This window comes from Pocillopora damicornis, chromosome 8, assembly GCF_964200805.1.
Source record: "Pocillopora damicornis chromosome 8, jaPocDami1.2, whole genome shotgun sequence".
Classification (NCBI taxonomy): domain Eukaryota; kingdom Metazoa; phylum Cnidaria; class Anthozoa; order Scleractinia; family Pocilloporidae; genus Pocillopora; species Pocillopora damicornis.
Window position 1 is genome coordinate 22,639,641 of NC_142677.1, and position 18,162 is coordinate 22,657,802.

Below are 18,162 nucleotides of genomic sequence, written 5' to 3' on the forward strand. Positions count from 1 at the left end.
TAAGGGCCAGAGAGGCCGTGGAAGAAATCTCCAATCAGGCAGGGTTGCCAGCTCTGATTAGTGGTCGCTGTCCTGCAACTGGACGGTATAGTAGAACTTTTCTACGACGAATTACTCAGCGGACAGTGCAAAGTAGTCGCTTCGTAATAACCCAGTCTTCTTACACCTCCACCTCTATTTACCTTTGAGAATGTTCAAAGCGCCATTGAAAATACAACTGCGATGGAAGATAACCGAAGCTAAAGGAAGAGGGATCACCGGCGTCCTTGTATCACCTTAACGATATGCTCTGAGGACAGACGAGTAACCTGCAATCATGCGTTGCTTTGATATGACAGAGGAAGAAATACACTGTAGCGCGAAAATTGGAACCAAACCATCGATTTTTGCGCTCCCACCAAATAAAAAAACGATTGATCGCACGCCAAGGTTTAGCTGTAGAGGTGTCTGTGGTGTATGAAGTTAGTGTGATATGTCACTTCTAGCTTTTAAACTCGCTTATAGGGTCTCTTAGCAGCGGGGTAACACACCTGTTTCTTCAAAGGGCAGAGCAATTTTTAAAAAAAACTTTCTTAATAAGATGGTAATTTAAAGACGGTAGCTCCGATGCAAGATCGAACACCAGGGTCCATTAGGGAGACCCTTGTAGCAATAAGGACATCAAAACTTGAAAACCTTAAATTCGATTTTGGCGGGAGCGGGGTGGTCGGGTGTGAAGCTCCATTTGCAAATAAATGTCTATACTCATTGATGTACCCAAGACAGGAACTAGACTGGGTTGGCGCTCTCTCGCTTAAAAAGGAAAAAAAAATTTACTTAAATCCTGTCTTTTTTTCATTCTTTTATTAATAACGTACGATATTGTTAAATTTACTTCATTAAGTTTTAAGAACGCTATAAGCTGTAGGACGGTGTTTACCAAAATATTACCCCACTGTGAAATCGTCTTTTAAAAATATCCAGGGATTTTATTTCAAAAGAGAAAAAATCTAATCTCCTAGCAGGTTTACAGTAAACTTTTTAAATTGTTTGAATCTTATTTTCCCCTTAATTGTAGCTCTTTTTAATTCTGAGTTACTAAATACGAATGTTTCTCTTTAAACTGTTTCTATTTCAACGAACATTTACACACACTTACTTGATATCCTCATAAATTTTCTATCTACCATGAAAGCAGCATCAAAACAGTATAGTGTGAACTAAAATATTATTTCCCACATATGGCAAAGAAAGATACCCCCACGCACTCTCCTTCAGCGTGCATATGCGCTGATGTGCTCTAATGCTTTCAGTTATGTGAAATCTCCCTACAACATCGATACATTATCCAGTAAGCAGTTAATAATGTGCAGCGTTATCAGCTGGAGGGCATTACTTTGAAAAAATACCAATTTCTCGAGGAAATTTATGACAGTCAGAGGGAAGAGTTGTGAATCTGATCATAAGAGCGAAAGCCTGCACAGCATTCACCTTCAAAGTGTTGAAAGAAACATTTGAGTACAGAAAGCCTTTGTAAACAAAACAATTCGATCTCCTTCTTTCCTTGAAAACGATCAATAAAGTCTACAGAAAATAACAATGCTTAAATCAAGGTTCCACTGACTTATAACAATTAACTTCGGCAAGATTGTTAATAAGTTTCCCAGTCGTCTGTTGAAGATCTTTAGCTTTGCAGTAGGGTACAAAAAAAAGAAGTAAAAGGCCCAAGCATTAGCTATCTACAATATGGCTGTACACTGCAATTTAGGGAGCAACTGTTGCATTGGGTGCTGCAGTCGCTATCTGAACTACACCTTCGTACAAACTCTCATCATAAAGGACACCTGGAAAGAAACCACGTGAGAAGAAAACAAAATCACCAAACAATAAACACTGCCTGATCACATTACGCTGTGGTAGGAATTCCCTAAGTGGTTTAACGTGTGCTAGGTAGTCGGATACTGCTCAAACTGCTAATAAGTGTTATCTTGACTATTCCGTGATTTCATCATTTTGTCCTTATCTCCGTTTTCCAATTTCCTCTTCAATAATTGCTTACTGGCACATGAAAAGTAGATTTTGGGTACCGAACGGTAGCCTTTCTGTATCTTCTCGCACAGAAATTGTGGAGAAAAAGGGAGATATGTCACGGTTTAATCACTGATGACATTAATTTGAGCAATTTAAAAGCAAAATTTGTAAGGAAAAAGAGAGATGTGTCTAAGTTTGACTACTAACAAAATCCATTCGCCAGAGACCACAACGTCAAATAGGTAACACGTGTATGCATATTCTCCATTCTGTTCCCTTAACCTTTCCCATGGTACTGACAAGGAGAGTCTATTTGAAAATCAAGAGCTTATTTAGTTGATCATCTCCTTTATTCTCGTGAACTTATCATTTGATTCAGGAGTGATATTGTAAGGAGATACTAAATGCTAGTCACTTTTAAGAGTCAAAGGTTTAAGCGAGGTAAAACACAGATCAAGTCGTGATTAGATTGAGTTTTGGCATTTAATTGATTGGGAAGGTGGGACGAGTTTTCTTGACCAAGAACAGCACGCTATATGAGAATACAGTGAAGAAAAGCTCGTGCAACCTCGGATTAGTTTTGACGATATATCTTAAGATATCCTTTCAATGTACTGTGATTGGCTGAAAAAAAGGTACCATTTTATGTTCACCTTAGGTCTGACTAGCCGCTCTAATCACTCTCGATTCCTGAATCCAATGTATCAGAAGTAACACTAATAAATCTCACCTGCTACACAAGCAGTCATGAAACATGCAACAGTACCAGCAATAAGGGCCCTGATTGCTATCTTGGACATGTCCGGTACACGACTAGGAGCCATGGGCCCCAGACCTCCAAGCACAACCCCGACGGATGACAAATTAGCAAACCCACAGAGAGCATAGGTGCTAATGATTTCAGAACGTATCTGTTTGGACAGATGCAATTAAAAAAGATGTACGTTACAAATCTCACCTGCAACGCATGCCGTCATCAAGCAAGCAACTGTACCCGCAACCAGTGCACGTAAGGCAACCGTGGCCAAGTCTTGTCGTCGTGACGGGGCTAACGGAGCCAAACCTCCAATTTGAATTCCGATCGAGCTGAAGTTGGAAAAGCCACATAACGCATACGTGGCAATAATCTCCGAGCGAATCTGTTAGAAAAGTTCGGTAAAGAGAGAATTGTGTTAAGTGGTTACAAGTTATGTGGTGGCAAAAGTTGCTGAAGATGACAACTTTGTGTTTCAAAGAGTATTGATCATGAGAAATATGAAGTGATACAATAGAAACGAGAAAGGAATCTCTTAGAAAAGAGGAGAAGAGACTGTGAAGAAGGGGCACATTACTGGGTGACAAGATATTAGATATTGGTATGAGAGATCCAATGAAGGAAGTAAAAAAGACCGACTATGATGAAGCAGATATCCATTACTGGGTGACAGTAGAACATTTACCGAAGATGAAGAGCTTTTGTTACAAGGATTAAGAACATTGGAGATGGCCGAAGTAGTGATCCAATAAAAGTGGAGGTATAAGTGAATGAAAACTAGATTAACGTGAGTGTAGAATGGTGCTAAAACGAATGAAAACTGTGTTAAGAAAAGTGCTATTTAGAATAACTAAAATGAAGAACATGTTAATACAAGTGCAAACTACATTAAACCAATTAAAACTAAACTAAAGACGAGTGCAAACTAATACCAAGAATGAAAACTATATTAAAAAGAGTGCGAACACGAACTAAATCGTTAACAACAAAAGTAACTATAGAAAAATTAAATAAAACCGATATCTATGTTAGGACAAGTGGAAACTAGAATGAAAGCAAAGAAAACTGAATGGGAACAAATGATATAATGAACGAAAAAGCAACAATTCGAAAATTGACAAATGAAAGGCAATTGTAGTGCAATAACAAAACGGCACTTAAAAAAAAGTCAAATGAAAATTATTTTGGGTTAATGTTCATGAATAGGAAAAGCTGATCCATCAACTATTGCTTTATTAAGATCCGTAAAAATTACTTGATGTGAAATTAGAGTTAACGGGATAATTTTTCTTACAGTAGCAACAGAACTGTTTGTAAGTTCTCAGGGTAAAAAAGGTTAAGTTCACTGAGGTCAAGAATAATTGAAGATATATTTTAGGTAGACTAACAATTTCATCCTCCTTGCGATTTCAATGCGTCCTCCTTGCGATTTAAATGCGTTATTCTGTAACTAGGAAACGACAACAAACTTAAGTTATCGGTTGAACGTTGTTATTGTGATATAATTATCTCAATTACATGGAAATGTAGAGCGAATAGAAGAGAGAATTACTGATCAAATCTTAGAAGCCAGGGGGTTAGAAATTAACATATTTATTACCTTGTCACTTTTAAGAATGAGCTGTTCCAAAAGTGGAGAATTTCACATGATTTTTTTATTTCCTGTTTTAGCTGTTATAAGATAGGTTAACAGGTTGTAAGTGTCGAAATTAACCTCTAATTCGTATGTAATTTCTAAGGGCAGCAAGCAGAAATAAGATTAAAAGATTATTTTCCCAGTGTCAATTTCTGGGTTACTATTGTATGGTTCTGATTTAAATTATTAATTAAAAAATAAGATCTGAAGTTTAAACCTCCTTGAAATGTTATGTTGAACTTTGCTTAACTAAAACATTTCACTTAGCGTACTTTTCAAATTTCACAAATCCACATAAATCTGACAAATCAGTAATTGAGTAATTGATGTTACTATTGTTAAATGAGGTTTTATCATTTATTCGACACTGGAAATATTAATAAGCAGTGAAGAAAAGAAAGATTCAGAGGCAATTATTACACAACAAAAAGAACCTAAATTGAAATTTATCTCTGAGTACCTTTTACTCAGTTGTGGGTTATTCATGGTCAAAAATAATGTTACAGGTTTAGAAATAATAGAAATCAGGAATTAATTTTTTTACACCAAATAAGAATCCTATTCATAAAAATTGATTAAAGCTTCTATTTCCCCGTGACCACATTATCTTCATGTTATCCTTCAAATACTATACATATTTATGGAGTTCACAAATTTTCAAATTGATAGATGATCCTCAGGGGAACCACTGGAATTGTTAATGTTTAAAGGTTAGTCTTCATAGGTCAAACAAGAAGTTTTCACAATAGGGATGGCAAAGGGTTAAAGCTCATTCAATAATGAGAGTGCACTTGATGGATTCAAGTTCATTTAACAAAAATCTACAATTTCATTCTTCTATGGTTAAATCTAGCCTTAAGGGTTTAAAGAAAATGGTAATTATAAAAACTAAAACAAAAGCAAGAAACTAAGGTGAAATTTCAATTAACATTTTAAAAAATATTTACTGAATCTGTTTGGGAGACTGTTTAATCAGGAGCTGTAGAAGAGGGAAAATGTAACATTTTTTATTTCATACATGTGTGTTAAATTACAAGCCTTTAATTGGTAAATCTAAGTTATCATATTTTAGATGTTTGATCAAGCATATTAAACAGATGTAAGATTTTCTTTAGAATTGTCTTCAGTGTGAGAAAATCTCAGATATTATATTCATGTTATTCATTTTGAGAAAAACTGAATTCAGTCAGGAGCCCATTATTCAGTGCATTTAGTATTAAGTAGGTAGAACAATGTAAAATGTGTTTACTCATTTGAAAAACATATTAATTCCAAGAACAGAGAGAAATAATAGATTTGCAGTCAGTGTATTATGTTTAAGAGGTACAGCGACAATGGCAGTAAACATTCTTTATAACAAAAGGCAAACATGTCTTTAGGAAAATTTGTCTTTTGAGACTGCCCTACCAATGATTTAAAATGAATGTTAAGTGTTAAAAAAACACATGACAGAGCAAAATAAAGGCAACTTTAGACATTCCATTTTTTAGTATTAGATTTCTTGATATTAAAATGCAAACTTTCTCTAATAACAAATACAAAGGTGAAGCAAATTTACAATTTTATTGCAATGTAAGTTTGATTGGAAATTAAGTAAAACAAAAATTCAAGAGTGAAGAAAAAACATTTTAAAAGGCCTGAAATTCACCAACATGTACATCTAGCTGTTATATTTGAGTCTTTTTGAAAGATCAAGTGTTAATGATTCTACATGGTTTTTACTTACCCTTAGCCCAAGAAATAGGTTACTAGGCAATTATATTGTAAATTTAATGCTTTCATGAAAGATTTTAATTTAATCATGAAAAGTTATCATAAAATAAAAATGCAAAAAGATCCAGTAAGCAAAAGTTTAAAAACTTTCAAATTCTAAACAAAGTTATTATAAAAGAGACAGGAATGTTGTAAGAAAGGCCAGTATGAACAGTTAGTGTATGCATTACAACCCATATTAAGTTTGGAATACATGATAAATCAGAAGTTGAATTGTGAATCTTCAGGTTTAGTGTTTTTGCAGACATTGCATACTGAACATGTGATATGTTAAAATTATTAACACAAAGTGGGTTTGAGTGATTACATCAAAGAAAACAAGCTGTTTATCTGATTTAAGAATTGTTTTCCTCAACATTTTCATAAACATATAATGAGATTATGACAAGAATGCTGTTAAGTTTGCAATTGCAAACTATAACCCTATGTTTACAACACAGCCATTAGTTCATATCAAGGGGAATATTTTGTTAGCTGATGGGAGAATGGAACATGCATCACAGCATTTAATTTCCTTCCATTTTCATGGGCACATGCACTAAGATTATGTCAAGAATGCAGTTAAGTGAACATTTGCCAACTTCAAGCTTGAGTTTATGACACAATCGTCTTTTTTTTTTCTCATCCATCAATGGATTATGGTGACAGTTGCCATAACATGCAAAGACTGGTTGATGGGTGCTGGAACCTGTTCAACTAAAGCCAGCTAACATTTAAAACCAAAACTATGATCCCATTTAAACCATTCAAGAAAATAAAATTTTGACAAAATACTACGAACTGTAAATCTAAATATGACTGTGTAAAGCTCAAAAGGAACTCTTGACTATATGTCTTTGACACTGCTATGATCCTAAGTATGAAAATAAATTAATATCATGCATTTACACAAAACCAAAATTCACTGAGTTTTACTTGAAGGAATGCAGCCACTAAAATAAAAACGACTGTTCAAATGCACAGGCAGGAGACAAATTTTGCATGCTGAGAATTGCAGAACAATTCATAACAACTTATATGAAAGATGTACAATCTGTTCTACTAAGCTTTTTTCAATTCCTGAATGCAACACTACATTATACCTATCTAAGGCAGCTCTGTCTGTCTAAACTATACCAAACACCTTCCATATTCATTGTTTTGCACTCAGTATGTTAAGTTCATCATCTACAAGTATATTTAAACAATTGTTTTTCTTTAGAGTGTGCGCATTCCCTTTAAAGACAGCAAAGCAGGAAGACAGCTTTGAAAGAATGGTAATACCATTCATGCATCTAAATGTTTTGATTATGAAGCTTCCATCATCTCTTACAACATATAAGAACCATACAACTTTAACTTAACAGTAGATAACTTCATGCTGTGTGCATTTTGTTATATTCTATATAACACTCACCGAAATTGTGCGCAAGCCATTCAATTTTTTTCGGTTATCAATAAACCCAGCAAGCCGTGTATAAGCCACAAACTCATTTAGGAATGTTTTAATACCAAGAAGCTCTGCAACAACATCAGAATCTTCCCAAGGAACACCCATGATAAAGGCAACTGGTCGTAGTACATATGAACAAATATACTGAAAGACAAGAAGACAAATCCTCTAGTGATTTTTACATATTTCCTTTTAAGCCAATATGAAGCTTCCTAGAGTTGGAGGCTCACAACATTTTCTACAAGCACAGTTTTAATGCTTAAACCTACAAGTATCTCTTCTAATGAAGGGAAATTCTTCACTGATTTCTGTTTACACCTTAAACATAAAAGTACTTTAAGGTTGTACAATATTTAAACCTTTAGTACTCACTTTCCAACCTTGTTGCAAGTCACAACAAGGCTCCATAACATTCACCAACAAGAACATTCTGCTCTGGCTTTTTGATTCATTGTGCAAACAAATAGATTTCTCTGACTAAGTATACTGATTTCTGGTTTATTCAATCACAAACAAAAGTCAAGATAAATTAAATCACTTCAAGGTACTAGAAAATTTTGACCTAATTAATACCTCAAAACTAAGTTCTGGTTTTCCAACCATTGATCCAAGCCACGACAAGACTCCATTGAAAAACGCCAAAAAGGCAAGGAAAGCAATCAGATTGGCTGCAATGTTGGCAACAAGAGCAATAGCAGTACTGGCACCTTTGGCAGCCGCTTCAATAATATTCCTTTCATTTCTACAAGACAAAGACAAAGTCAAAGATCCATGAACAGGAGTGGAACAAACATTCAATAAAACACCCAACCAAGAGGATTATGCAGAAAGTCAATACATAAAACCACTAGCACCTAACACAAAGTTTCATACTTTGTCTCAAAATGTGGTCATAATCGAAAGGGTTGTCAAGCTGAGCTGGCAACTAATGCATTTCACCTTTTACTTTGAAAAGCACCCATACTATTCTTAGTGTTTCAATATGGAAGCATGACATTGCACTGAGACTTTGTATCAAAGTCTAGTTACTAAAAAATCCTTTCAACCCTGAATCAGACACCACTATTCACTTGGCTTACCCTTTGGGCAGTTCAATATTTTCATCATCAAGAGTTTCTGGAGTTTCTGTTTCTGGGTACATTAGCTTTGAAATGGCAAGAGCGGCTGGCGCAGACATCACAGATGCACTCAACAAATGAGAGGCTGATACACCATACTCAATGTAAGCTGCCAATACACTTCCTGCGATGGTAGCAAATCCACCTGTCATTATTGCATGAAGCTCTGACATTGTGACATGTTCAAGAAATGGTCTAACCATAAGGGGTGCTTCAGTCTACATAGAACAAAACAAAAACAGAACACAAGAATGAATATTCAAATATTTCCAAGTTGAGGAATCCATCACTCTCTCAATTCATTTTTCTAAAGAACCTTCTTGTCTGCCTCAAGAGAGATAATGCACTTAAGTCCTGATGGTTTTATACACATGCATCAAGTACACAAAGAATGGCAGAATTTTTTCTGAAAAGAAGACAGTGGTGAATGTGAAGTACAAGTCAGGCAATATTGTCTTCTTGGCAACCTGGCAGTGAATTAAATGGTACCAACCAGATTCAAGGATCAGAGTTTATAAATTAGATTACACATGTACAGTACCTGTCCAATAAAGATATTTCCAGCAGCATTCAAACTCTCCACACCACTTGTCTTCATTGTTTTCTGCATAAGCCACGCAATTTTCTTGATAATCACTTGCATGATACCAATATAATAACACAGTGAGATAACTGAACTGAAGAAAATAATAATGGGCAGCACCTGTTGATTGAAAAATTTAAAAAATTTTTATACTTCAGTTTCTCTAACAACATCAAATGTAGTAAAAAGATCAATTCATCAGGTTATTTTAACCACAAGTCAAACAACTATGATTTACTTCAAGTATGCTATTTCTTATCAGAGTCCTTTGCAGGAAAAAAAAGAACCCCTTAAAAAGTTGCTTTTGTGTAACCCAGTTGATAGTGCAGGTGTAATAAACTACAAAGGCTTAAAATAAGAGCCTTGACCCTTTAACTGCCAGGATCTGATTGTTAATTCTCCCCTCCAGCTGCTACACATTTCCTTGTAAATTAGTAACAAGAATTTGTTGTTAAATCAAGAGAAAACTTCTACCTGATAAGTTTGAGTATTCTCATTACCTGTTTGTAGGATAGTGTATGGATAATATAAGGAGAAATTACATGTTAATCACTTGTGGGACTTCAAGGGTTAATCCAAAACACACACTTGCAATCTTTCTCCCTTTTCCATAAGGTGGCAAAGTTCTGTTCTACACTTGGCCTCCATATGACAATTTTGGCCTAGTATATTAGAAAATTAGCCCCTAGATAGTGTCTAGGAGGTAAGGGTTTGACTGATGTATCCTCTCCAATAAACTAACCATAAGTAAACAGTTATCACTTAGCAAACAGCTGAATGTCGTCTACAATAAAGCACATTAATGTATACCTGGAAGGCAAAGAAATGTTCTCTGTAGCCTTCTCCAAACACAAATGCAGCCCCAACACTGGTGTAATCCAAGAATGCTGTCACTTGATTTCCTGCACCTTTGAAAGCTTCAAAACCAAATTTGGTACGAAGAATAAGCAAGCCAAATACAAACTGTAAAGCAAGTCCCCAGATAACTGGTCGCCACTTAACCTAGCAATGAAGAATGGAGAGTTGAAAAACAATTTGTAAACAATTCTTAAGTCTACTTACAGTAATCCCCCCTCTCTTTTCCCAGTGTTAATCTGACAAGTAACAAGAGAAAAAAAAGGATGTAAAAAATTCCTCATGTTTTCTCTTTTCCATTCACTAATACACTAATTCATTCAGTTTTTGAACAAGTTAGAAAATAAAAATAACATGAGTACCAAATGTACTGCCATTGAATATAAGTAACAGACCTCACCATTATTACACATGCAGTTTATTTAAGTTTTCATGCAAATGCTGTATCAAAATAATAATAAATTAAAAACAAACAAACAAACATGTGTCTTCAATGACTTGGGGAAATATTTAGAGGCTATCCCCAATGGTTTCCACAGCCATAGGTGTCCCATACCTTGAACGTTTTTCCCCCCAGCCACCCAACTCAAAGTGTACCCCACTCATCCTAAATTTGAAATAAACTCATTACTTATTTGAGGATTTGCATATCTACTGAATGATGATTACTTCTAGTGGATGTTCAGCCAAAGAGTTCGAAAAAAGGGGGTGGAATTTACCTTTCTTGGGTGTTTTGAGAAAATCCAACAGAAGAGAATGTTCACAAGCAATCCAGCAAGGGAGATAAAACGCTCAGGTTTCTTAGCAGTGTCCATTCCGAAAAATACTCCAAGTAATACCAACACAATAACCAAAAGAACCCTAGAAAAGAAATCATTTGCACTGAGAATCGGTCATTCAATCTTAATTTGTTTGTCTTTTATTTAGAGATTTAAGTGAAAGTTCTTTACAAGGTTGAAGCAGTTATGACTCATGTTTCAACAAATCTTGGATATCCACACAATTTTTGCTTTTGTGCCCTATGTTGGTCCAACAGTGTAGATGTAGGGGCCAGCTACACTTGGCAGAATAAATAAGACACAACAACTTCTATGAGTCTGATTCCTTGTATTATTGTACAGGATAATAAAAACGAAAAACAAATGAGGGTCTATCTGGTGATGATTCAAAGTTATTGCTTCTTACACAGCCTAAGATCCTTCGCTAAAACTAACTCGGTAAAAAAAACAGCAAAAAGTCCTGTAAGTCATGCTCAAACTATGCACGTGGCGTGGGAAACTGTGGCCTAGGTATATTGTCAGTGGCACTATAAACTGTATGTAAATGCGATGAATCATACAGTAGAATTCCACAGCAAGAAATTTATTCAAGGTCCCATGACAATTTACTAAAGCTTTTTTATGCTCCAGGGCTACACATGTGATGCTACTGGTTGTCAAAAAGTTCATAAAAGGAGTGGATACAAACATTAAAATTTAATCACTCTTCTCATTTACTCAGTACTCCCTGACAAAGATTAAAAGTACATGGACAAACATTTCCTAAAAAATCCTTTACATAACAACATACTCCTGCTCTAGAACAATGTCCACTCACCATTTCAAATAACGCCATCTACTGTTGAATGCCTCAGAAATTGGCTTCAAAACCACTTGATAGATTTCTGCTCCACAGTGCTTACTTATGAACATGTACGTCATGCAAAACCACAAAAACATGGTAAGTCCAAACAAGGACTTAGCTTTGTCAAATCCACTATGAGCAATGGCAACGATGCTGTAGATGAGTAAAAGGACTGTTACGCACACCAGGATAATTGACAAGCTGTGTTTTTCCCAAATTTCATAACACCTGTTGTACTCTGGTGACTCTTCCCATTTGGCCACAAAAACATGAAATCTCTTCTTCTTCTTGACTGGAGTTTCATCCTTTAAACTTGACTTGGACTCATTCATCCCAGACATCTCCAAATGATCAAGCTTCAGTTCAAGAAAAAAAACATAATTAAAACCATTTAAATAAGACACCATACAAGCCCTAGGATTTCAAATCCTATGGAGAACATTTTTTCAGTCCATGCCCAAAGACCTTGGGAACCTACTTTCAACATTTTTTATTTCAAAAACACAGGATGAGGATCTCATGGCAAACGGTCTTATTTATTTAAGTCAAGTTACTTGGTAAAAAGTCAACGCACAAATGGTGTTGTTGTCACACAATAACTCGTTCACGTCTGAAGCGGATAAAGTCATTGGCGATGTTTACTTTGCTTTATTTGCCTTGTGATCCTTATAAACTTTGTTGCAAATAAAAAGAATTGATTTTTACTAAAGATCTTGTCTAGAAAGCCAAATTTTCTTTAAAAAATCTGAGCGATTGACATGATGAGTCTTTACGGTGTTGTTGTCACACAATAACTTGTTCACGTCTGAAGCGGATATAGTCATTGCTGATGTTTACTTTGCTTTATTCGCCTTGAGATCCTTATAAACTTTGTTGCAAATAAAAAGAATTGCTTTTTACTAAAGATCATATCTAGAAAGCTAAGTTTTCTTAAAAAATCTGACCAATTGTCATGATGAGTCTTTACAGTGTTGTTGTCACACAATAACTCGTTCGCGTCTGAAGCAGTTAGAGTCATTGGTGATGTTTACTTCACTTTATTCACCTTGAGATCCTTATAAACTTTGTTGCAAATAAAGAGAATAACTTTTTACTAAAGATTTTGTCTAGAAAGCCAAGTTTTCTTTAAAAAATGAGCAATTGACATGATGAGTCTTTACAGTGTTGTTGTTGCACAATAATTTGTTCGTGTCTTAAGCTATTATAGTCATTGGTGATGTTCACCAATGGTTAAGCTTCTGTTTGATGTTCACCAATGTTCACCAGTGCTTTTTTACTAAATATTGTTTACTTTTCTGTATTTTTAACTTCTAATAAGTTGTATTGGATTGAGGACCAACTAGCCGACGTCTCCACTCGATTTTATATGTCAGTGAGTTGGACCGTTGGCAAGCTGACTAGATATCCCGAGTTGAGATCATAAATTGGCCAAAGTAAAGAGTTAAAAAGGCTGCCATTTCAAGCATTAGCCCTTTGTCAGAGCGGTGGAGTAACCTTTTAGGGTTAGGGTCAGCAAAGTTGTAAGAAAAAAATTCTGCTCTACAGATCAGAAGACACAATAGAAATCAGCTCCAGTAGGTTTACATTTAAGCCACTTAAAATTTATACTTCAAACTTTTTTGTTAGTGAAAAATACACTAAAAATAGACTAGAACTAGAACTTTGAAAACTTGGTTTTTCTAATGGACTTCAGGTATTTGCTATGCTAATTTCTTAGATTGCTTGGGTCAGGTCTTTGTGTATGACTTGTGTACGAGTGGACAGTGATTTTTTTGGGCTGATTTTTTTTGGTCATGAAAGGTTCATTTATACACAAGTAGATACAGTAGATGCAAATTAATTTATGTTTTCCGAGTCTAAACAGGTCTTTTTCAGTTTTCATTTTCAGCAAGATTCTGATGACATATGATCACTTTGCAATGTCTAATTACTTCAGACATGGTTTGATGCTACTCTGGTTTAAAAATTTAATGCATGTAACTGACAAGTTACAATTCATAGACCCAATGTTTCGACACTCCTGTCTAGTCCCTTCATCAGGGGTGATCTAATTCATCAACAATTCCAAAACCTCCTGGGTTGAGGAGTTCTGCTCTTTGAAAGAACAACAGATGTTTATCAAACAGATTAAGAATCATGACAGTAAACTCCTCCATTTGCTCAGTAAAAGGTCTCCTAGTAGTTCAGGCTCATCACCGAAAGATAAATTGTTCATGAACCTTTCCTCCAAGGAGTTACCGTATTTACCCGTGTATAATGCGCGCCTGTGTATAATACGCACCCTTATTTTTGACCTCTTTTTTCCGAAAAAAAAGATTTCATGACAAATACCAAGAATAAAAACTTCCATTTTTTCACTTAATTAACAAGAGCTGGGAATTCATCAATAATGTGTTTACAACAATTTCTAACTAGTTGCTACTACAAATATCGAACGCACCGAGCACCTATTTACAAGCTTTTCTATTCAGTAACAGTCAAACGTTTTATAAATGTTGTAACTTGAAGTCCTTACTAATATACCTAAATTCCCAACTTGAATTATTATCATAACAGCCGTTCATAAACATTATTTCTACTCACAGTACTGCTGGTAGCTTGAATATAATTACTGCATTGCAATTGCGTGATTTAAGTAAAATGTTCAGTGTCTTTAAACCGACTCACAGTCTGATTCGAATAGGTTTTCGATGACTGAATCCTCAAGTTCATCAGTGATCTCAGTTGAATTGTAAACCAATTCATCTTGTGATCCATTCGAATTGTTTGTGATCCCACACTTCAGAGAGAGGCAGCGATTATTTCTGATGGAATGCCTTCCTACGCTTGTGAAATATACGAACGGATCAGTTCCTCCGAAGCCTTTTTTTGTCGTCCAGTAAGTTCGTGAATTCCATCAGCCATCCACTCCTTTCGGACTCCATCTCTAAATGGTTTGCTCAAAGATACATCGAGCGACTGGAGAAGGGAAGTTCGCATTTGAAGGAAGTGTTCACAGTATCTGTCATGTGAGCTTCAAATGAGTCGTTAACAAGCAAGCTCTTTCTCCTCCCCAGGCCACCGATCCGTGCACTTTTACTTTCTTTGTTGCGTTTTTAATGTATGCAAATTAGGACGTGCTTGACAAACAATAGAATCCGTGTATAATACACACCGCGATTTTGATGCTTGTTTTTATGGAAAAAAAAGTGCGCATTATACACGGGTAAATACGGTATCTGCACTTGAACAGAGTGGTTTAGAGAAAGGTCTCTAGTTTGCAATCACTCCTAGCAAAATACCCACAGATAAAATCATCAACACTGTTGAGGAGAGCAATACTCAACTCAATGACAACCATAGGCACTCGATAAGATCAGAAGTAAGCAAGCATACTCTGACAAGCTAAACCTCCTCCCAAAAACATTCAACAGATGTTTTCAATGCACTTAGAGCTTTTAATAAGGATCCAGACAGGCTCGTATTATCTGCTGACAAGGGTAATTGTGTTGTAATGGGAATAAGTTTCCAAAGAAACTGTTGTGTTGTGTCAGAGGGAGTATAACAGGGTAATTTAGTGTTATCAACTGAGTTGAAAACGTAAATTGGCCATTGTAAAGAGTTTAGAGGCTGACGTTTCCAGTGTTGGTCCTTTGTCAAAGCAAACTGTGTCATACAAACAGCCATACAGGGCGTGAAATTGCGCCTAATACAGGCGCCAATGCGACTAAATTTTTCACTTTGGCGACCAAATCCTGAAAATTAGTCGCCAAATTGGCAACTAGAATGTTTCATCATAACCTTACCTAGAGATATAGTGAATTAAAAAGATTTGCAAAGACAAATCCGCGGCAAACTTCCTCGTTAGGTTTGTTTCCAAAACGCAGCAGATGCATCTCGATCGATGACTAGACGCTTCCCTAGGACAAACTTCTTTGCCTGTGGAGGATATGATGCTGTCTTTTTGGCCTCAAAATCACGCAATTTGCATACAACGGCACCTACTATGAACAGGTTTTAGGTACAGCTGTGTGTTCGCCTGTCTCTGCTGTTACTGCCAATATTTACAAGCAATACAACTAAAGAAACTTACTGCTAAGTTTGGAATATCGAACGTGGCGAGATGTATGCAGTGAAGCGGAAACATGACACTAAATTCTACGGTATAAAAATTGTGAAAATTTTCTTGTTTGTTTTTCGGTTTGCTATGATATATATTTTGTGCCCAGGAAAGAGAGCTCTCGTAAACTTGAAGCCTGGCCACTTTTTCGCGAACAAGACACAATAGTATTATTGGTAATTCATGTTCCCAGTACGGACATAATGCACAATTGTTGTGATCCTCTGGGTGTTGCATAACTAACATTGTTACGGGGAAATAAAAAACGTACAGACCAACTAAACCAGTATAGCCAATCCCATGTAGCCACAACGTGTTAAAATCGTTAGTCTATAAAATACAGCATCCTTGACATTTCTAAAATGGACGAACGAAATAGACAATAAGGCCGCACAGCCTAAGGAAGGCGGGTTCATGCGAGTAAAGCATTCGATTTTGTTAACTATGAGGAAGAGTGTCGATTTGACCAGACATATTAATCGTACACAAAGTTTTTTTAAGATTATTTTTGGAATGAGGTCAATAAGGAAAACAAAACTGGAACAAATTTTAGAAATATAGGCGAAGGATCACTTCATTGTATTCTTACTCAAATAACAAAGTCCACCTCACATTTTTCACACTTTGCCAGAGCATCAATACAAATATCAGACACAGAAAGGAACGCCAATACGTACTTACCGAAGTCATGTCAATAAGTTTCGACAAAGTGCACTTCTGATTCTATCAGCCTTCACTACACGTGCGTTTACAACTACGGCGCTTACCTTGTGACGTCATCAACATTACTTATAATTCAATCCGAGCATTTGAATGGACATAGGCTCTAATTGCAATAAGCAAAGGCCAAATATTTTAAAAACATCTTCAAAAAATGCAGTGATTCTTATGGCTCAGAGACTCGCCTAAAATCTGATCTTGAGCTCGGTAATATAGAGCTCAAGTAATAGTAATATATTCCACGAGGTAACACCGCGTTCTCAGTTAGGAAGAGTTATATACAACTACGAAGTTGGGTATCAGTCGCGACATAGCAAAAAATTGTGATTGAACACGACGTACCATTAAATTTTGGTCTTCCACGGTGCCATCCAAAAGAGCACTTCGCAATCCATCGACCACACAGCCGCTGTCTTCAAGGTTTACTTTGGTCGGGGGGTTATCCATTGTCGAACGCGCGATCCAAATCTTACGACGTCAATATATCAAACTAAGAAGAGAAAAAGGCTCTCGATTACAGGTAAGGCCAAGTTTACGCATCACTTCAATTCAAGGAAAACATTTTTGGCTCGGTTGCCTTCAAAACTTAATGTTTTGCTGAAACATGTTGGCGCCAAAACTTGCGTTTTGGCGCCATAAACATTCCACTACGCAAATTTACTTACCAGAAATTACGGTGATCTTAAACTGTCAGGTCAGGTAGAAAAACGAAAATAGGAGTAGTTGCTGCTGTGGCGGCTGTGCCAATGAAAAGGACTAAAATCAGAGATTGACGGAAAGAGTTGAATGTGAACTTGCTTGCAGCTTGTAGTTGTGTTGGGGTTTGAAGCGCCAAATGGACTTTCAAACCCCTTGATTTGCGCGCGAATAATGAGTTAGCCAATTAGAATGCTCAACGTCTGACACTTGTCTCTTCACCCAATCAAAACACGATCATAACGAAAGATCAGTAATCAAAGTAGGAAAGGTCAAGTAGAAAGCAACTTGGACCAAACAGCTCAAATGGGTCTTCACATTTACTCTCAGATAAAACGACAACATACGCAGTCGACTAAGATCGGAAGTGTAAACATATGAGCATTTCTTGAAGACACTAATTAAGTTAGTCGGTTGGTCTGTATTATTATTACCAACCGTAAGATGCAACGACTTTACGGGTAGGAAAGGAAATTCTAAGATAGCCACTAACACAATTACTTAACAGCTACCTCAACGTCGGAAATACATAAATTAAAATTCTTTCGACCTTGTCAGAGGCTATTAAAATTTTACATATTTAGACGTCGTCGTAAGGTCAAGAGGAAAGTATTAAGGTTTATTATTAAAATGCACAAAGTAGACTACAAATAACGCGCCAATAGAGTACAAACATCTGCGATATTCGACGGTTATTTGGACATTTGGTTATTTTGTACTGTAAAAAAACCTGTTTACTGGTCGGCTGCGCGCGCTACGCGTCTCTATCCGCTTTGCTATTCTCACCTTGTGAGAAATGAGCAGAGAGACCTATTAGCAGAAAAAAGAGCAGTTGGGTGATAAATAACTTATTAGACTCGTTG

The 18,162-nt window shown here is 36.1% G+C and overlaps 1 protein-coding gene across 6 annotated transcripts; it reads right to left on the minus strand.

Annotated features, from left to right (window-relative positions):
- Positions 1-942: 942 nt before the first annotated feature.
- On the minus strand, positions 943-17,817 carry LOC113686601 (solute carrier family 28 member 3). 6 transcript variants are annotated; one of them, XM_089179910.1, is made up of 11 exons: positions 17,269-17,817; positions 16,946-17,093; positions 11,758-12,140; positions 10,881-11,022; positions 10,117-10,308; positions 9,265-9,426; positions 8,685-8,941; positions 8,179-8,347; positions 7,570-7,749; positions 2,969-3,149; positions 943-1,823 (listed from the first exon to the last, which is right to left on the minus strand). In XM_089179910.1, the coding sequence occupies exons 2-11, from the start codon at positions 17,048-17,050 to the stop codon at positions 1,744-1,746; spliced, it is 1,851 nt and encodes a 616-aa protein (XP_089036036.1). In that variant the 5' UTR covers positions 17,051-17,093; positions 17,269-17,817; the 3' UTR covers positions 943-1,743. The 6 variants fall into 6 exon arrangements, with proteins under 6 accessions (XP_089036036.1, XP_089036037.1, XP_089036038.1 ...); XM_089179911.1 differs by lacking the exon at positions 2,969-3,149 and adding an exon at positions 2,741-2,921 and having other exon boundaries at positions 17,269-17,455; XM_089179912.1 differs by lacking the exons at positions 16,946-17,093; positions 17,269-17,817 and adding an exon at positions 16,565-16,676.
- Between the last annotated feature and the right edge of the window lie 345 nt (positions 17,818-18,162).

Excerpts from the sequence above, each read along its gene's own strand:
- LOC113686601 (XM_089179910.1), bottom strand. The coding sequence starts at position 17,050 with ATGGATAACCCCCCGACCAAAGTAAACCTTGAAGACAGCGGCTGTGTG. Across the intron at positions 11,023-11,757 it reads AGATGGCGTTATTTGAAATG|GGTTCTTTTGGTTATTGTGT; the intron begins GTGAGTGGACAT and ends TTTCTTTTCTAG. Across the intron at positions 10,309-10,880 it reads TCTCAAAACACCCAAGAAAG|GTTAAGTGGCGACCAGTTAT; the intron begins GTAAATTCCACC and ends CTTCATTGCTAG.